Genomic DNA, 21,140 nt, shown 5'->3' on the forward strand with positions numbered 1-21,140 from the left:
ACAATCGGCTTGCAAACTCGCACATAGTCGCCAATCTGAAAGTCATAGTGCTTGGTTCCACTTCGCTGGTCTGCATAAAGCTTATATTTGGCTTGCTTCTGCTCTAGCCACTGGCAATAGAGCTTCAGCGCTCTTGTACGATCAGTCGAGAAGCACTGATCCGGGCAGGCACACAACGTTAAGTCTTATGCGAGGCATCTGGCCATGAACTAGGATGGCTAGTGCGATTCCTGTCGTGGAATGTGGCGCACAGTGGTAGACACAGTTATAATAGCGGTACGTAGGTCACGTCGCTCGCAAAGAGCCATCTGAGCATATGCCCTGAAAACCCTATTAAACTGTCCTACAAGTCCATTGGCTTAAGGGTCATAAACTGAGGAGTAGCAGTTACGTATACCCCGAGGATGAAAATTGTGGTCCGTGATCCGACACTATTTATTCAGGGTAATCCTCGTGAACAAATGTACCTAGAAGCAATTCTTGAACTGTGGTAGTTGTGAAAGAAGCCTCCGGCCATTTACTGTAATAGTCAATAAGTGTTATTGCAAAGCGACAGTTACTAGGAGCTTGGTCGAAACGGCCCACGATGTCAATAGCAGGCTTATCCCAAAGCTTGCCTGGCAAAGCAACAGGTTGCAGAGGAACAGTAGAGACCTGAATAATAGCAGCACTGCTGGAAGAATCATCTTCGACTTTCTGCACTTCACTAGAACGATCAGACGACTTGCAGACAGATGCCAAATAGCCCACTTCGCCGCACCGACGACACTTTCGTTTGCGAGCTTGCCATGTGGAGTCGTTCGCCAAGTGGGCAGGAGAACCGCAGCGATAGCACGAACACTCCGGAAGTGCAGATGAAGATTTACATAGGTGGCAACTGCATTTGATGCAAGGGACCTGAAGGACCCGTTCTGATGTGCACTCGCATCCCACGCGCTCTACTGGAGCGACCTCTTCTGACAGCTCCTTTGCTTCACAGGAAGCTTGCTGGCACTGTCTAGCGCGACAGAGTCAAGAAGGAGATGGCGGTTACTGAAATAGTGACTAATGGTCTTCACCAGCTGGTCCCTGATGATGTCCGCGAAGCTCCCAAAACCGCAGTCGCCGACAAGGCTGCGAAGGGCAGCGATGTACTCATATGCTATCTCTCCGGCAGTTTGTACTCGGCAGTGAAAACGGTGGCGTGCGGCGATCACATTTACGGAAGATTTGTAATGCGTCGCCAGTATAAAGATAGCATCGTCACCGGAGTGTGAGGCAGCAGCGGTAGGCGCTGAAGTGTGGAGGTATCTAATGGAGGCACCAGACGCCAGTTGTGGAACGCCAGCCACCATTACTCCCACGGAAGGGCGGAGGCGGCTGAAGACCTGAAACGCTCATATTAGACGGCCAGCAGTCCACGCCGAGGTCCTGGTTTAAGCTAACATCCTCGTCGCCAAAATATGTAGTATCTTACACGAGACAGGAACGCAGCAATTGACTGTTCTTCTCGCTGCGCGCCTGCAACACTTCGCCTTTAACGCACAACTCACAACACAAAATAGCTCATGCGTGCCAATAGCAATAATTAACACCGCCGCAACAAAATTAACACCTTTAAAGCTATGACGAGCAAATATCACACAGATGAAACGCTACTCGGCTGAACACTTGCAGAGCGCCATTTTTAACGGAAGCGCGCATCCACTGACGTCATCGTGCGCGGGTCACGTGAGTGTGACGTATTTTCGTGCGTGGCAGCAGGAGAAACGTGTGTGGGGTTGGCTGCTGCCACGGGCGTTTCTCCAGCCTCGGCCTTTGTTTTTCGCATTTTTTTTTTCATCTTCAAGTTGGCATTCGATAGCCCTCTGTCGTGTATCATTTGTGAGATTATTTGATGTCGAATGCTTTCCTGCACATGCTGGACTTTAACGCTGGTATGCTGCTTTGTCACAAAACCGGTAAAAAAACAAACAAACAAAGCTAGCCTCGAAGCTCGGAGGCTACATCAATTCTAACTTGCAATATCATCATCACCAGTACCAAGCTCGCGCTTCTCTCACCCCCCGTGCTGTCAGATAGGTGTGGATTACCGCTACACTAATCTACGCAGAATCATCTGGTCGGTCGGTCGTGCAGCGGCGCAGTCAGGTGCGGTGGCGTTGTGCTCATCCTGAGGTTCGGACCACAAGAGAAGGAAAAAAAAAAAATTGCTTGTTGTGTATTGCCCGCGAGCGCTGTACGCTAGCACACCGCCAGGCATCGGGCTGACGACGGAACGACCCATCGCTCGGCTCGTCGATTTGCACAGGTTATTTCATTCGCGCATTTTGGTCTTCCTTTTGCATTCTCGGTCGTTCTGAACTAGTCATATCACTGCAGTGCAAGCGACCGGGAAACGTCGGAGACGCGTTTCCAGAGGGCCCCATGCAACATGGAAGAGAAACGTCTTGAGAACAAGCGGCGGAAGGAGAAAGAAAACTCGAGCAAGGAAGCCGACAGCCGAGCCGAAAAGAAGCGTGAGTTTTCAATCCTGGTGCAGCTTCCAGAAACTAGGTGCGAGCGCGGCAGTGTAGCTTTCGCAACACGGAAGGCATGTGGACTGTGTTGACACGGTTTTGGCAGCTTCCGTGCTACTACGCAACTCCACTCGCGCACAATCGCTTCAATGTTAGAAGACCGACCAGTCATTACTGGAACTGCGCTCATCTTTTTACTCACTCAGTTGTGCTCAATGAATGAATGATAACTGTTGTTGCTGATAGCAGACGATCCCATGTGTCTGCGTTCGGTCATTTGCGGCTCTCACTGGAAACTGTGAGCAGACGAACGACTTGTGCTAATATTGGTATGTATGCGCATTACTCGTTCAAGGAATCCTGAAACACGACTGGAGTCAGACTCATTCTGAAGTGAGCGCTACGCTGGACGTTGGCTTCCCCGTCGATTCCAACCAGGTTACTCTCGAATGCTCCGACTGCCAATGCTCCGTCACGCTGCCAGGTGAGTCGGCACTTAAGTTCAACGAGGACGCAGTGTGATCTTGTATGCAGTTAAGGACACAATAATCGCTCGCCAGTCTATGCGTGTACCATTTATTGATGGGATGGTACAGTGTCAAGCTGTATTTAGAAGCAGCTGCTGCTTTTCACTTCAAGGCTTCTCTAAACTGCTGTGTCAGGACTGTTGAAGCAAGGGTATGACTTTGGATGACGCTTTTGGTTTTGAATGCCTTCAGGTGTGCCGTCCTTCCTTGTCGTTTTCAAATGATGAAATGGCAATAGATGACTGTAGTCAAGGGCTCAACAGAATATTACCGGTTCAGGTTACATATGTTAGACGTGAGCTGCAGCCACTTGCAAGCAAGTTGCTTGTTGAATTTTTATGACGGAACCTTGCGCAGATGGTCGCCAATGGCAATGTGAGCTCTATGCCCCTGTGGTGGCCGAATGCACTAGCCTAGTGCACAAGTCCAAGAAGGTTGTCGTCAAGATGGTCAAGCAGGACCCAAGCATCGACTGGCAACAACTCGAGGTAAGCTGTGGTGATGAATCAGGCAGAGGGCTGGGGTGTCCTTCCTGGGTTTGAACACCAACGACTGCATAGAGTATGGAATAACTTGGAATGCGAACTGGAAATTTGTGGTGAGGTGTTCCAAGACATGGAAGGAAGTGGCTGAGGTGAGTAGTTCTCGTGGCCTCTTGGAGAGAAGAATAGATTACAGGAGATATTCACTGACGTGCTCTGCGCGGTGCATTGTGGGTAATTGAGGCGCAGTCGGCCATTTTTGTGTCGACGGAATGAATAGGGCGAACGTACGTATCAAGTGCTGTCGTGCGGTTCTGCAAGCAGTGGCATCTGCAGCTATATGTTGTTTATTGAGCTATCATAGACTAATAGACGCGTGCGTGCACAGTGTGAACAACAGAAGCTGAAGAGCTGCACGAACGATTTCGGCATTTTAAGGTTCCGGAAGTACACACGAACAACTCCACTCGAACGAGACATCTCACCGAGATGCGACGTCACGTATGACTGGCACGGTCCAACTGCACAAGTATCATGGAATATGAGAAATGTATGTCAAAATGGGCTGGACTGGAATCTTCCGGATGTGCCCTAGCAGCCAGCTCTTGTCACTATCCGTGCACGACTGTTCTTCACGCACTCGGAAGACACATTCCCAGTAAAAGAGCAGTGCGGCAATGTATCGCTTCCAGTCATGGGCATGCATGCATCGTGCCGCCAACACCTCCTCGTCGTGTTTTGCTGCAATAAAATCCTTCAAAGAGGGCTCACTAAGCTTTGTGTTTGCCGTACTTGCCTCATTCGATCAGAAGTCGGATGCTCACATCGTCTGTGTCGGCTGCTAATCAAAGCAGACCGCATGCAGATTCGGTGAAGGAACGTAGGCGGGCAGAGTTTTTTTGCAGAAGGTTTGAAGAACTTTATAAACTTATTTATCTCTCATAACAAATAAAGTTTAGCTTGGCCAAAACTGCGCTGTATTTCAAGAGTTTTGTTGCAAAAGGTTATTTTGAGCCTGCAAGGCAACGAGGTGGCGCCACTGGTGTCATCGCTGTGGCCTGGGGCAGTGGTTTCTTTTGCTTCCTTACCGCCACAGACGATGCAAACATCCGACTTCTTCTGTTCGATTGAGGCAAGTACACCAAACAAGTTTTGTATAAAAAATACTGACTACCAAACGCCATTTCTATGCAGAATATCAGCTACAAAAGCTCAGTGGTTTAGTTAGCATAAACGTTGGACGGAACGCATGTAATTGCACAAAGAGCGAGTTCGTCTGCTTTAACCACAGCTCTTAACCAAGCCGCTTGTAACATAGTTGCGTTCTTCGAGTGGTCAGTAGGCTTGCGATTGGCTTCTTGTGACGAAGCTCGTCCGTAGGACAAGGAATTCATGAATGTCGCACATATTTATGCGTGGGCACAGGCCGACACTTACCGTGCAGTTACGCATATTGACTGCACACGGGTTGGTACCAAAGTTTTGTTTCGTACAGGCCTCTGTCTGCATCGCGCACACTTTGCCGATAAATCGAACTGTCACTCATGATACCGATTGAGTTTTCATAACAACGATGCTGGCATGAGGCAGAGTGACGGAGCAAACGGACGTGCACGAACAGCTAAGCTAACCGTCCGCCCCGTACTAGTACTAGTCAGAACAGGATGCAAAGATGGAGTCGGCTACATACTGACGTCAGCTGTGATGTCACGTTAATACCCCTATTACATGTTGATTGATCCAGCCATGCCGAGCGGGTTTTCTGTGCTGCAAGCGCAGAGTTTCACATGCTACAACAGATGAAGATTGATGTAGTGCTTGGTGGGGAAAATTCCATTTTTCATTTGATATTCATGTAAAGGTGGTAGCCTCAGACCCAAATCCTATCTGCCTTACATCCATATTTCTCACCTACATGTTGGCTGAATGTCAAAACAGCGACGTATAGAGTGACGGAGACTAAAAATGGAGAGGCGTCCGTGTACTGTACAATGTCAGTGCACGTTAAAGATCTTCAGGTGGTCGAAATTACTCCATAACCTTCCACTATGGCCGCCTCTTTCTCTCTTTCCGCTTTTGCTCCCACCCTCCTCTCTTCCCTTATGGTGCGGTACAGGTGTCCGAAGGGGGAAAGTGGGACAGATGCGGCACCTTTTCTTTGCTGGAAACCAATTTTCTTACACATATAGAGCATGTACATTTAAAGGAAAACAACGAAATCCTTGAATTTTTAGGCTCATAGAACGGTATCTACTGTGGTAATTTTTTTTTTGAAGGGAGGCATGGGTAGTGTTTGGGTGAATTTTTGTTTTTCTGTGGAATGCCGAGCCACCACGATGTCACTGGTTGCCATAGAAAAGAAACTGTAGCCAGGGCATGAAATCTTTTGAAAAACATGTGCAAGTTTACATCAGTTGGTGGCATAACAAAAGTGCATGCCTGCTGGGGTTATAACATTTGAAAATGACCTTGGCACGTCCTCCTGCAGGCATCAGTCAACTTCGTTAACCCTTGTAGGAAAAGCACGCAGAGTCAAGTGCTTTGGTTGTTTTGCAGAAACTTGAGGAGGTACCATCTCTACCTTCTTCGGATGAAGAGCCTAAAGAAGAAAACCGAACAGTGGAACTCATCAATCCAAAACATGACTACTACGAGAGTGGGGTATGTCTACGTTTGTCTCTACTTGCCGTGCTTGTATTTCAAGAGGAAATGCGAGGTTCTTTGCCAAGCCACTTGTGGAGTCATTAGGCCACATCTAGTTTAGCATAGTTAACCTGTTACTCCCAAGTGGGTATCTTGTCAAATGTGTGAGTAGGCAAAATATCTAGCATAGAGCAAAAACAAAAATTAATTCTTTCTTCAGATTTTTTATTCTTTTTTAATTAGGTGAAGAAAGATTTGTTAAACGCATGGCTTTTTCTTCATTAAATCATCAAGCCCACTGTCAGTTTCCTAGTTCAGAAATGCCGTGGCAAAGTTCAGCACATCTACAGTTGTGTATGTTGCATGGTCAACATTAGACTAACTAATTTGTCTAAGCTACATGGTTGCGACATCAGTAACTGCAATTCTACTTTGTTTTAGGGTAAAAAGCTTTTTGACCCACAGAAATGTAGCAGCTTTGAAGAAATAAACTGTTCTGTGTCTGTTACTCTGCAGATATGCTTTTGGAAAAAGTAAATTTACTTGTATATTCTTCCTGGGTTAAGGTGTTTGTTGCTGAATTTCACACGTTTGAATATTTTTATGGTTATGCTGTGAAAACGCAGCTTTTGAAATATAATTATTGAATCACTTAATTAGTGCATCTTTGCAAACAGCAGGGCTTCTAACAATAAATCGGCGCAGCTAAGGTAATGGAAGTTATCTACATCTTTTGCTTTTTCTAGTCCCCAATTGGGGCTTTAAGAGCCAACTAGTAAATTTTCGATAGCATAGCTTGATAGATGTACAGTCTTTGTCAAAAGTGTAGAGCCCAGGGGGTCTGCTTCGGAGTCACTTCGTGTAGCTTGTAATGGATTTCTAGTGTTCCGAATCTTTTGGTGGTAAGATTTTCTGTCCTACCCTCTACAATGGGGAAGACCTCCACTAATGCTACATCAGCGCCTCTACATGGCTGAGAAGCGGACCCCACGGGCTCTACACTTTTGACGAAGGCTGTACATTGGTCATTATTTTTTGAATGGATGATTTGAACGGAGGACCTGATACATTAACAGTGGGTTTTGTGTATTCTGGCATATACAGAGCATAGAATTGGTGTTTGTTGAAAGCTTTTAGTCAACTTGCGTGGTTGATTATTTTCGTCACAGGTGAACGGGGACACGGTCACGGTCACTCTGTTTGTCAAGAGTATCTCCAAGGAGGCCTTGGTTGTGGACTTTGATGAGAGGAGCTTCTTGGTGAAGTTTCGCACTAAGTATGGGCCACATGCTGTTTGCAGAAAGCATTTATTTGTGTTCCGTACTCCTTTATCAGAGTGATAATGTTTTGGCTGATATGTGCATACAGCACCCTATATAACATTACACTAGGATCGTGTAATTTACTGTAAATTATTTCTATATAAGTGGCAGTGTTCATAACAGAGCTTTTACATTCTTATGGGTGTTAATTTAACCTTCAAGTATTTGCACTTTGAAATAAGTACTGGCATTTTATATCTTGAGGACAACCCAGAGGGCTATGGAACGAAAAATGGTAGGGGTAACATTAAGAGATAGAAAGCGTGCAGAGTGGGTCAGAGAAATAACTCAAGTTACCGACATTCTAGTAGAAATTAAGAAGAAGAAATGGACTTGGGCAGGACATGTAGTGCGAAGAGAGGATAACCGATGGTTGCTGAGGGTAACAAACTGGATTCCAAGGGAAGGAAAGCGTAGCAGGGGGCGGCAGAAAGTTAGGTGGGCGGATGAGATTAATAAGTTCGCAGGGGTCAAGTGGATGCAGCTAGCACAGAACCGGGTTAAGTGGAGAAATATGGGAGAGGCCTTTGCCCTGCAGTGGGTATAATCAGGCTGGTGATGATGATTATTTTATATCTTGTCCCGCATCTGCATCCACATTTTTCTTTTTTTAAATCTGTTAGCTTTTTGTCATGGCCCTGTTATGGTTTATTTTGTAGCAGCACATTTGAGCTGCAGTGATGAGCTAACTCATTGTAATTATTATTTAACATTTTAAATCATTACCATACATACTGCTCTTTTTCTTGTTTCTGAAAGAAAGTGATAAATAGCATTATGCAAATCTTCTCGCGTTGACCTACAGTTCTGTTTTAGTTACTACAGCTGTTACAACCAGACATTGCTTTTTGGACAATATATCAGACCAGATTCTGTTGCTGGCAGTATGTATTTGTTGATCTTTGCTGTCTTCAGAGAAGTGTAGCTATAAAAATCAGCTTTGTGGTCGAGACTATTAGATGAAAATACAGAAAGAAAGGCAGAGAAGACTTTACATGACCGAGCAACAAAAGTTTTCTCATATGCACTTTCATGATACCTGGCTCCTTTGTGATTTTGTGATAACGAGAGTGCTGCCCCTGAAGTGTACGTCTTCCTTCTGAAAATTTCTCTACCCTCGATAGGAAGTGGTGATTGGTCATTTACTTTATACTAAATGTAGATATGCAATTTGATTTAATATAAAACAAGTTCTTATTCACTTACGTAATGTGCTTTGAAATGTTTTTGCCGCTAGATTTTAAAAAATTGTGGCGCAGAGAACTTGCTGAATGGCATGCCACTGGTTTTTCCCGATATTAATGAATGCAATAAGCTTAAAGTTACCATCCTGCCTATCACAGAACTTGAGTTATCTGGATTTTTAAAGTTGCGGCTTCAGAAACTAGCGAAGAGGTCTACCCTTGTATCTGGAAAGGCAGCTTCAAAACCTAATAATTCAAGTACAATTTGTTAAAAGCTCAGAACAAAATTATTGTGCAAGAGTGTAAGGACTTGATTTGCGTTAAATTATGTGGCATATTTGGAATCAGCACGCAAAAGTACAAGTTCACTGCAAATCTATAGTTCTTACTTGATATAATAAAACTTTTCTGGTGCAATTTTGTCATCCCCATTAACTTTTTCAAAACTTCCAACTCAAAAAAGCCAAAACACGCATTTGGGTGGCCTGAGATCCTGTTAGGACCTTTTTTAAGAAGACTATTTGGATAGGAAGAACAGTTTTATTCTGTTTCATCGTTTTTTACCCATAGGAGACAGTGGGATAAAAATTTGCTTAAGACAAATTGCTTCATGTGTTGTTCAGGCGAGCCGAACTTTTGCATCAACTGCGAGCCACGGTAGCCCCGTGTGACAGAACTCACGGGGCAACCTTGCGGCGCTGCCAAGGAAAGATAAAACAACAAAGTGCTTCTACGCAAGAAAGCTCACCCCCACAAGATGGCTTCCGCACAACTTTGAGCGGAATTCGCGGGGAATAGCCATCTTGTGGAAATGCTCTTTCTTGGTGGAATCTTTCTTGCTGGGGCGAGATTTAGCATGTTAGGCATTGGCATCATGTCCGGGTCGCATTCCGCCTAGTGCCTAATGGGCTATAAAATGCAGGTATGCGCAAAGTTTACCTGCTGGTTGACTACTGGCCACTTTTTCAACTGGCATGGCAATCAATCATCTGATTGATTGATTGATTGCACTGCATGCATTTACTGCGGTGTACTGAAAGGCATATGGTGTGCCCTTTAATGGAGTTGGTTGCAGCTATGTTGCAGAGTGAGGGATAGAGAGATAAGAGGAAGAGATACGAGAGAGAAGAGAAAAGCGCAGCTTTCCTGCTATAGGTACCTATAGTGTGTACAGAGCAGGATGGAATGCTGAAATGTGAAGAAAGAAAAAACAGAAATAGCAGCCACTCTGGAATACAGTGTGAAGTAAGATTAGAAAAAAATATACATAATAAAGGAAACAGTGGCATTTTCAAGGGTCATCATCATCATCAGCTCGACTATACCTACTGCAGGGCGAAGGCCTCTCCCATATTTCTTCACTTAACCCGGTTCAAGAAGGGTGACTTAAGCTTATTTAAGGCTCACAGTCGCTCATGCCATGCCTTAAATGCTCTGTTTGCAGAAATCATGCTCTTGCAGAAAGGCTATTTTATTTAGTGCTTTTGAGTAACTTGTATGTAGATGCCCACATGTCATTTGGCACTTGTGTTAAAGTGAATAGGTTTTCTGGTCCCGTTAAGTTCTTTTGAAAGGGAGTTTACTGTATTTGAATAAACTTTATTAGTAGATGCATGGGCAGGCAAATGAGTCTTCTCAAGTGCTAGCATTAGAACCTTCTCGCATTACAACCATGGTTTGTCTTGTGTGTTCAAACTTTCATTCGCTAAACTTCAAAGTCTTATGTCCTGTGCCTGCTTTTCATTATTTTTTTTTTTACAGGAACACGAATTCAGAATTCCTAGAACAGCACGGTGCTACAGAAGAAACAACATTTTTGTGGCGTGTCAACGTCAAGTAAGCCAACACATTTCCTCCTATCTCTGAACATCCTTGAGCTGAGTGGGCCTTTGAAAACAAATAATGTGCGGAAACTGCTTTGGGCTCGTGCAGTCTAAAATGGGATACTTGCAGTCAAGGCTGACCGGTTTCTACCTCTGTATTTCTTGCTTGCTTTGTGAATGAGGAGTGAGGAGATTAAAAAAGAAAGCTTTGAGTGTATGCTAGAAAATGGGTTGCCTGTGTGACTTGAACGTGTATTTCATGCGCTGAAGCTACAAGTTGTAGTCACATTTTTGTTTGTAGTGTAGGTTTGACATTATAACCGCCGGCAGTCCAGTGCAATTTTGTGTTCCACATGCATCGCTTGCTATGCTGCATCGCAGAGAAGCCATTCATCCTGGGGAGTGCCGGTACCGGCTGAGCCCCTGCAAACTGGAGCTGGTTCTCAAGAAGCAGGTGGCCACGCGCTGGTCCTCACTCGAACATGCTCCTCAAACTAAGAAGACCGGTGAGAGTTAATTCAGTGAAACCGGAACCTTTTAGTGCCGTGTGCTGCTTCTAAAAAAAAAAATGCCAGTTTTTAAAGGGACACTAAAGAGAAAAATAAAGTGGGCTTGCATCGATAGAATGCCAGTTCCTGGTCACAAAAAAAGCCACTCGTGCTGAAAACAGACCTGTTGTAAGGTAGTAAAGAGGAAGAACAAGAATATAGGTATCGCCGCCAAAGCTGAAGCGGCCAAGGCTCGCAACTACAAATCACGTGACGCGCAAGGGAATCCCGGAGGCTGACAAATGCGAATTACATTGACCGTTTGAGTGTGGTAGTCAGTTTTATCTCGAATATGATAACGCTTTTATCACACGTAAACGACGGCGCAAAGGAAAAGACAATGTAAATGTTGCAAGGCAAATATAAAAATATACATTTCGTCCGCTTGTTGGTAGATGCCGCTAGTCTCTAAGCTAACATGGCGCTACAGGCGTCCACTTCAGTTTTGGTTATGTTCCGGTTCAGGTACTTCGTGTGTGCTCGTATAGTTTGATTTGGGCCTGTGGCGCCTGAAATACAAGCTCGGAGCAGCAGATGTGCCTACCCTAAGTGCGTATCGAATGAAAGTCATGACTCGGCACGCACCTGCGAAGTATTCTCCGCTCCCCACGTGCCAGCAATCACGGAGTCTTCTCTTGCGTCATAGTGTGCGTCATCCTACCCTACTACGTAGTAGGAGAAAACAGTTTGAATTCGAACGGTGGGAACAAAAAAAACCTCAACTTCTTATCGCAATATCTCAGCAATATAATTAGATTTTTTGCTGCCGGATATGCGGCGACAGTGGCACCAAATGCCGTTTATTAGATTTTGATAGCATATTTGGGTGTCTTTAGTGTCTCTTTAAGAGATACCGAGGACGCCATGAAGGGAACAGAGTAGAGGTTGTTCACACGACAGCTTTCATCAGAAGCTTACTATCACACTGTAATGTAAACAAGCGATAGAAAGCTGACCACGGTATGTATAAACCACATGCAGAAAAATAAAAAACTGAATTCAAAGAATTCCAGCCACTTCTTAGCCATTTCAGGGTAAGGCTTGGTCTGATTGAATTTCATATGTCAGAGCCATTCTGCACTATCAGCTGGAACCTTCACAGACACAATCCGTGCAGAAATTTGAATGCATAGGCATTGCATGCATTTTACTTTTCACCGAGTTGACTCTGGGGATCTTGCAGAATGATGCCTTTGTTGACGTTGTATACCAAAGTGGAGACCTAATTTTAGTTTCATGCTTTCCACTCTGTGATGGCGTGCAAGACAGACTAACCATTACGTGGTATTTGCCTGCGTCCTAAATAATTTATGGTTAAATTTTTCTGTCATATTGTTTGGTTATTCAACTGAATGACTGTAATGTTAGGGGTGGGTTTAGTTCACGCAATAGTACATGTAAAAAAAGGGACTATAATTTTATCGTTTCTGGCAGTTTGCATACTTAAATAATGCTTGAAACATGTTTCAAGAGCTCGAATGACAATAAGCAATATATCAGTGATTATATTGTTACGGGGATGTACTTAATGTGACAGCACTGCGATGGGCTGAACTCGACGCTAAGACTTCGGTAGCCGTGCAGAATCTACTCTCTCAGCGTCGTTCTCTTTTTCAACGCTTCGTCGTGCCCGCGTTCCTCGATCGTCGTCTTTGTCAGTGAGCGCACTTTGGTCCCGCGTTTCCCGGTAACACTACCCCCCTCGGCAAAAGGCACCGTCCCGGTGCGTATTAGGCGTGCGGTGTGGAGGGGGAGTAATATGGCTTGAGGCGGGCGACATGTACAATTTCGGAAGTAGGTGTAGCAGTCGGTGACTTCGAGTGGAGCGGTGCAATCTCATAGGTCACGTCGGTCACTGGGCGTAGTACACGGTAAGGACCCGTGTAGTGGGGCAAAAGTTTCTGACACAATCCCACACGACGGCACGGAAGCCAGAGCAGCACCAGAGATCCGGGAGGATAGTGCACATCGCGGTGGTGAGCGTCGTAGCGGCGTTTTTGAGCTTCTTGAGAGACGGTGAGATTGTGACGAGCAATCTGGCGAGCAGCGTCGGCTCGGGCGATGGTATCGCGGGCATAGGTTGTGACGGGGCCAGCGGCGGGAAGCAAAGTGTCGAAGGGCAGTAAGGGGTCTCGTCCAAAGAGAAGATAGAATGGAGAGTACCCAGCAGTGTCATGACGCGAAGAGTTATATGCAAAGGTGACAAATGGCAGACTAATATCCCAGTCGCGATGACTGTCGGATACGTACATTGCGAGCATGTCGGTGAGTGTGCGGTTAATACGCTCCGTAAGGCCGTTCGTCTGAGGGTGGTACGCAGTGGTGAACTTGTGCCGAACGGAGCAAGAACGAAGTATTTCCTCAACAACTCGGGAAAGGAAACAGCGGCCACGGTCGGTAAGTAGTTGACGGGGAGCACCATGATGTAGTATGACGTCGTACAAAAGGAAGTCAGCAACGTCTGTGGCGCAGCTGGTTGGAATGGCGCGAGTGATCACGTACCGCGTGGCATAATCGGTGGCCACAGCGATCCATTTGTTTCCTGACAAGGACTCGGGGAAGGGCCCTAGGAGGTCAAGGCCAACACGAGAAAATGGCTCAGTCGGGATAGCAATCGGCTGCAGGTGTCCAGGTGGCAGCACAGGGGGTTTCTTCCGGCGTTGACAGACGTCGCAAGCGGCTACATAACGTTGGACAGAGCGGTAGAGTCCAGGCCAGAAGAAACGCCGGCGCACGCGGTCGTATGTGCGTGAGAGGCCAAGATGACCAGCTGTAGGAGCGTCGTGCATTTGTTCTAGAACGGCAGAGCGTAGGTGTTGGGGAACGACGAGCAAGTGCTCAGCGCCATCAGGTCGCATGTTGCGGCGGTATAGCATATTCCCATGAAGGAAGAATAGGGCGAGGGAAGAGTCACGGCTGTGTGTGCGGAGGCGGTCGATAAGAGAACTGAGGGTTGGGTCCAAGCGCTGTTCGTCGGCTATGTGAGAAAAGTCCGATATAGAGAACACACAGGGGTCCGACTCGTGGTCAGTAGAGGAAGGGGGATCGACGGGATAACGGGACAGACAGTCTGCATCCTGGTGGAGCCGACCTGATTTGTATACAACAAAAAAGGTATACTCCTGCAAGCGCAGTGCCCAGCGGCCGAGGCGGCCAGCAGGATCCTTGAGGGAAGAGAGCCAACATAGGGCGTGGTGATCGGTAATTACAGTGAATGGTCGGCCAAACAAGTAGGGTCTGAATTTTCCAACGGCCCAGACGAGAGCCAGGCACTCCCGTTCCGTAATAGAGTAGTTCTGTTCCGCTGATGACAGGAGACGACTGGCGTAGGCAATCACGCAGTGTTGGCCGCGTTGTCGCTGTGCAAGAATGGCACCAATCCCGTGGCCACTGGCGTCGGTGCGAAGTTCCGTCGGGGCAGACGGGTTGAAATGGGCCAACACAGGAGGATTGGTGAGAACAGCGATGAGGGTGGAGAATGCGTTAGCCTGCTCTGGTCCCCATGAGAAAGGAACGCCTTTCTTCAGGAGATTGGTGAGAGGACGAGCAACAGCGGCAAAGTTTGGGACGAACCGGCAAAAATAAGAGCACAGTCCTATAAAGCTGCGGACATCACGGGGTGAACGGGGAGATGGAAAAGCACTGACAGCACGAACTTTGTCAGGATCGGGTTGCACGCCGCTGGAATTCACCAAATGGCCAAGCACTTTAAGTTCGCGGCGACCAAAACTGCACTTCTTTGAGTTCAGTTGAAGTCCGGCACGGCGAAAAAGTGCGAAGATGGAAGAAAGGCGACGAAGATGGCTTTCGAACGAGGGCGAGAAGACAATCACGTCATCCAAGTAACATAGACAAGTCGTCCATTTGAAGCCGCGGAGTAAGGAGTCCATCATTCGTTCAAACGTAGCAGGGGCGTTGCAAAGTCCAAAAGGCATAACCTTAAATTGGTAAAGACCATCGGGTGTGACAAAAGCTGTCTTCTCGTGGTCTTGTTCGTCAACAGAAATCTGCCAGTAGCCGCTACGAAGGTCGATAGAGGAAAAGTAGCGGGCTCCATGTAAACAGTCCAAGGCGTCTATTCGCGGCAGCGGGTAAACATCTTTCCTTGTAATCTTGTTCAGATGCCGATAGTCGACGCAAAAGCGCCAACTGTTGTCTTTTTTTCTAACGAGCACGACAGGAGAAGCCCAGGGGCTGTTCGAAGGTTCGATGATATCGTTGGCCAACATCTTATCGACCTCCTGCTGGATGACTTGGCGCTCAGAAATGGACACACGATAAGGCCTCCGATGTACAGGTTTTGCATCGCCGGTGTCAATGCGGTGAGTCACAACTGATGTTTGGCCCAGAGAACCGGCAGCAAAGTCAAAAATGTCGGAGAAGGATAACAAAAGGTTGTGCAGGTCCTGAGCGTGTTCGGGGCTGAGGTCAGAGGCAATCATTGCGGAAATAGGGTCGGTAATTGTGGTGGGGAGTACGGATGTTGGAAGGACGCTTGAATGTGGGCCAGAGTTGAGTGCACAAATGGTGCAGTCTGTGAGAGGAGACAAGGTAGCAAGGGATATTCCTTCGGGGAGAACTTGGGGTGACAGACTGAAGTTCAGGATAGGAAGGTAGGTGTTGTTCTGTGTAACGCGTACGATGAGATGAGGAAGAACAACGTTACGGTCAAGAAAGACCTCGGTGATAGGGCAGGCAACATAGTCACCGTCAGGCACAAGCGGGAAAGGTGACAGAGGTAGGTAAACAGCAGAGTCAGGGGGCAGGCGAGCGAACTCGGTGGAGCGAAGGCGGGGTGCAGATGGAGGATGTTCTGAGCAGACAGGTAGGTCCAAACGAAGAAGGCCGCTGGAACAGTCGATAAGGGCAGAGTGGGCCGTTAAAAAGTCAAGGCCGAGGATCACATTGTGAGGGCACTGGTTGAGGACGGTGAACAAAACAGGGATGTGATGACCGGCAAGGGTGACTCGGGCAGTGCACAGCCCAGTGACGGCAGCAGTACTGCCATCGGCAACACGAACGGTGGGCGAAGCGGCGGGGGTCTGTACTTTCTTGAGGCGGCGGCAAAATGATGAGCTCATGATCGAGACTTGGGCACCAGTGTCAATAAGGGCAGAGACGGGAACACCATCCACGAGCAGGGAGAGGAGGTTACAGGGCGAAGAAATGGGCAGAGGATTTCCAGGTCGGGGTACCAATGCAGCGTCACCTCCGGGAGCTGCATCGGCTAGTTTCCCGTGAAGCGGCCGGCAGAGGACGGCGAGGAACTGCGGCTAGGAAGAGGTGAACGGGAACGGCGGGCTGGTGGCGAAGGAGAGCGACTGGACACAGGAAGAGGCGGAGTGGTATCGGTGCGGGGCGGCTCATTACGAGGCGTGAAACGGCGGTGACCGTAATCGGAGTAGCGGTCAACGTAAGGGAAACGTCGAGGTGGTGATGTCCAGCGGCTGCGGCAGTGGCGAGAGATGTGGCCAACACGTGAGCACGTGAAACAGATCGGCCTGTCGTCAGGGGTGCGCCACTCCTCAGGATTGCGGTATCGGTAGCGTGGCGTGTAGGTGTTGCAGGGTGCAGCGTGGGCGACCATGGGAGGGATGGGGCTCGAACTGTGGTGTTCCACGTTGTGGCTACAGGGGACGCCCAAGTTAGCAACCTCTTGACGAACGACGGCTTGAATGAGAGATATCGTCGCTAGGTTACTGTCCGAGGAGGGCGGGTTGGGTGCAGCAGGAGCGAGCGCTTCCAGTTCACGACGCACGATGCGGGTCACATTGTCAGTGTTGGAGGGCTGCCTTAGGGTCGGCAGATCCTCGCACGTGGAGCTAGGGGCAGTGTTGGGGAGCCGATTGAAGCGATGTGCAATGCGTTTGTGTTTGGCCTGCTCGAAATGTCGACAAACTTGCAGAACGGAGTCAACCGTAGAGCAGTCTCGACAGAGTAGAAGATTGAAGGCATCGTCGGCTATGCCTTTGAGGATGTGCCCCACCTTATCAGGTTCTGTCATGTCTTTGTCGACTTTTCTGCAGAGGGCCAGAACGTCTTGTATGTACGTAATATAAGGTTCGGTAGATGTCTGGGCACGTGTGGCGAGGTCCCTCTTGGCGGCGAGTTGACGGCCAACCGGTTTTCCGAACAGGTCACGGAGTTTTTGTTTGCAAACATCCCAAGAGGGTATATCTGCTTCGTGTGTTTCGAACCACACGCGTGCCGTGCCAGTAAGGTAGAAGATGACATTGGCCAGCATCAGCGTGGCGTCCCACCTGTTGTGCTGGCTAACACGCTCATAAAGTGAAAGCCAGTCCTCGACGTCGACCTCATCTGTACCGCAGAATGTGCCAGGGTCACGGGGGTGGGCTACGACGACAGTTGGAGTTGCGGAGGTTGATGGAGCCGCGTCGGTTGTCATCGTGACGGTTCCGAGGTGACGGCCGCTGCGGAGATCCAGTGTCAGATTGTGTCGAACCCGCGACCTCCACCAAGATGTTACGGGGATGTACTTAATGTGACAGCACTGCGATGGGCTGAACTCGACGCTAAGACTTCGGTAGCCGTGCAGAATCTACTCTCTCAGCGTCGTTCTCTTTTTCAACGCTTCGTCGTGCCCGCGTTCCTCGATCGTCGTCTTTGTCAGTGAGCGCACTTTGGTCCCGCGTTTCCCGGTAACAATATTGAAGCTTATTTTCTTTCTTCATATGGCCTAAAGCCACCAGTAATGTCGCGCCGTTGTTCAATTGATGAAACCAGAGCTGAAATTCAGTCGGGTTAGTACTTTAAAGTCTTGCTGATTTGGCCTCCAAGGGACCAGGAAAAATGTTTGAATTATTTGAAAGTTTTAATTATCAAATGTCTGTGAAAAACTGTTGAAAGCTGTTTGCAGCATAGTAATATTATTTAAAAGAACACTTGGAATATGGTTGCGTGTGCATTTGAGATGAAAAATAAGCCGCGGTGGCTATATTTTGTTTTGTTGTAGTGATTTTCTTAGTGCTGTAAAATTATAAGTTCCTCTAGTACCCTTTTCGCAGCACGACGCAGCAGCATAGTGCTCTTCACCTAACCTAACCTAACCTAATTATCTCTCTTGCATCCATGAAGTTGCACCTGCTGATCGAGTTAATAGCTGTTTTGAAGATGCTTATCTAGTGAAGCATTCACGCAGTATTGTGATTGAGCATACTCAAAGTATGAAGGAAGTGCTTAGATGCAAGAGAGAGAAATATTTGTAGGCATTATTAGAAACAGTGTGACGGCATTTCAAAATAAGAGCAGTGACACTCAAATCGGCTTCCGAAATAGTGCGACTAGCTAATGCGTGCTGCGTAGGTAACACTTTTTTTCATGCAATTCAGGTTCGAGGATATCTGCTTGTACGATAGCAGGTTTCGCCAGTCGAACCTTGATGTGATTACCTGTCCAAATTAACCCGTGCGAGTCCGCTCATGTCCGAATTAAGTGTCCGACACCATAGACCATGGGGCCAACCATGCTCCTGGTTCGAATTACCAAGTTTCAAAATTGATAGATTTCACTGTATTTAGCTGCTCATAGGGAAATGTACTACTATGGGCTGGTTCAGTTTGAAATGGTCATTGGAGCTGTCTTTGCTCCTAGCATCACAAGTGTTAATTTATTTGCAGGAAAAAAAAAATTCGAGTTCTGTTTCTAAATCTAAATTTTCTCGACATTAAATGTCTTTTCCTGCCAGAGAAAAAAACCACCCAGTTGGAAAAAACCTTAGAACCTCTTTTAACTGAGAAATAAACTTAGATCTGCTTATTCCCAGTGTCCCTTTGATCTAGGCTATTGATGTCATCTGGAACGTATGTTGAGAGCACCATGGCTCGGCACCAAGTCGAAGTTGACTCCACATGGCAGACCCTTAATGTTCAGTGTGCTGTGCCGGCTTTGTCCGTGTTTTTCCATCAGGAGAGGCTGTGCCTGCTCCCAGCAACACGTGGGTGCCCGTCCAGCGGAGCCTCCCAGAGAGGAAACCCTTGGCAGCTGTCCACCAGGCGGCGAACATGCAGCCACCCAGGCCTGACCCCTGTGCTGGAGATACCGTGGCAACTGTGCTGGATGACCCTGTCGCCAAGGTGAGGAGAAGTCAGGACAGTTTTTTGGGACAGTTAGTCTGCTCATCGTCTGCTGTCACGCATGATTCCGTTATCTCGAAAGCACAGTTTCCACATGGATGGATGGATGGATGGATGGATGGATGGATGGATGGAATATAGGAGCGTCCCCTTTGAAACGGGGTGGTAGCAGTAGCTATCATGCTCATTTCTCTACCTATATCTTAATTATTGATTTAGATTGGTTAACTAAACCATCATTCTATTTATTAAATTTTTGTTTCTACATTACTAACATTATGTCACTTCTCTGCTTTTAAGCCACCAATCTTCCAGTGTTTGTTTCCACCGCCGGTTTACTAACCCGGTCACTGGTATCTCTAAACCCCAGAGCTTCAGGAACAGTGACTGCGCCTGCATCAACTTCCGGATGGATACCATTACATTCGATACCATTACGCTCGGCTTTTCTAGGGGTGTGCGTTTGGGAGAAGCTCCGCAAACCCCACTGCGCGCCCCTCCTCCGCGGTGGGCCCAAACCCAGTTTCGAACCTTGCAGCCTGCAAAGGTGGTTCAGTTTGTCTTGCAAAGGTACTTCCTTTGAGCCTCACCTGAAGTGCTCCCCTTGAGCCTCAGCTGCAGCAGTCCCAAAAAAAAGGGCCACATAATGGGCTTTTGCCGCACAAGGCGGGCTTGTTGTCCAATGATGGAACTGATCACTGCCACATCGGAGCAACTATTTGAGACCTATGACCCCTTTCCCAAACATTTCACCCCAAAGAGCCGAGCACCAGGCTGGGGGGAAAGCTTGTACCCATTGAAAAGCCGGTGGGTACCCGGCGGCACCAGGGATCGAACCTGGTACCTCCCGAACATGAGGCGGATGCTCTACCACAAGGCCACGCTTTGGTGCAATAGTTGTGCCGATGTGGCAGTGATCTGTTTCGCCATCGGACTACAATAAGTCCGCCTCGTGCGGCAAAAGCCCATTATGTGGCCCTTTTTTTTTTCTTCTTGAACCAACATTTTGGTTCATGGCCCCTTTTCCCAAGCATTTCACCCTAGAAGAGCCAAGCACCAGGCCGGGGGAAATCTTGTACCCATTGGAAACCGGTGGGTACCCGGCCGCACTGGGGATCGATAGCTTCCAGCTAGTAGCGCCACCTAGAGGGATATAGGAGAACTATTATAAGAGCAGATAAGAGCATAGCTTAATGTTTGTTTTGTGGGGTTTAACGTCCCACAGCGACTCGGGCTATGAGAGACGCCCTAGTTGAGGGCTCTGGAAATTTCGGCCATCTGGGGTTCTTTAACGTGCACTGACATCGAACGGAATACGGGCGCTTTGCTTTTCGCCTTCATCGAAAAGCGGCTGTCGAGGCCGGGATTCGATCCTGCATCCTTGGGAACAGCCGTCGAGTGCCGTGGTCATTCACTTGATCCTGTGGCATAATACATTGCCATATTTTTCAATAGGGAAGATAAATTGCAATCCTGTTGGTGAAAGTATTGCAGAATCTTGACGATATGAATCTCATGTGGCCATGGCAAAAATTGAACAAAACCTGAATGCTGAACCGGCCATTTACACAGATCTGTTTATTGATTAGGAGATTTAACCTTGGCTGCATGATCACATCTTGCTGCTCGCAGCGCATACAGCGCAACTCCACCGGCCCATCCTGCCGTGGAGGCACAGTGATTAGGGCACTCGACTAAAGTGCGCAATTATGTGGGATCGAATCATGACCTTGGCGGCCGCTTTTCGATGGAAATGAAAAGCAGCGCACCCATTTGCTGTGCGATGTCGGTGCACGTACCTAGGTGGTCGAAATTTCCGAAGCCCTCCACTGCGGCGTCTGTCATAGCCTGAGTCGATTTGGGATGTTAATTTAACGTCCCAAATCCAGCGGCCCATGTCCCGCTGAAACTGCTCCCTCCATGTACTAGACAACTAGTGGTTGCCGACTGAGGGCGTGTAGGTCGCACACTGCTGCAGATTGTTTTCTGTGCGTGCAGCACAATTAGCAATCGGGGTGTC

General features: G+C 47.7%; 1 protein-coding gene across 1 annotated transcript in view; it reads left to right on the forward strand.

The window, feature by feature from the left end:
• Nucleotides 1–2,053: 2,053 nt before the first annotated feature.
• The window catches only part of LOC146179430 (ubiquitin carboxyl-terminal hydrolase 19-like), a 44,303-nt gene continuing 25,216 nt past the window's right edge, over nt 2,054–21,140 (forward strand). The window contains exons 1-9 of the mRNA XM_084579067.1: nt 2,054–2,290; nt 2,362–2,498; nt 2,854–2,982; nt 3,383–3,513; nt 6,064–6,168; nt 7,320–7,426; nt 10,418–10,492; nt 10,861–10,985; nt 18,954–19,120. Coding sequence (XP_084435193.1) covers nt 2,414–2,498; nt 2,854–2,982; nt 3,383–3,513; nt 6,064–6,168; nt 7,320–7,426; nt 10,418–10,492; nt 10,861–10,985; nt 18,954–19,120 — 924 coding nt within the window. The 5' untranslated portion in view covers nt 2,054–2,290; nt 2,362–2,413. The remainder of the gene's footprint in view (nt 2,291–2,361; nt 2,499–2,853; nt 2,983–3,382; nt 3,514–6,063; nt 6,169–7,319; nt 7,427–10,417; nt 10,493–10,860; nt 10,986–18,953; nt 19,121–21,140) is intronic.

This window comes from Amblyomma maculatum, chromosome 9 (genome assembly GCF_055883805.1).
Source record: "Amblyomma maculatum isolate TAMU_Amacu chromosome 9, ASM5588380v1, whole genome shotgun sequence".
Taxonomy (NCBI): Eukaryota; Metazoa; Arthropoda; class Arachnida; order Ixodida; family Ixodidae; genus Amblyomma; species Amblyomma maculatum.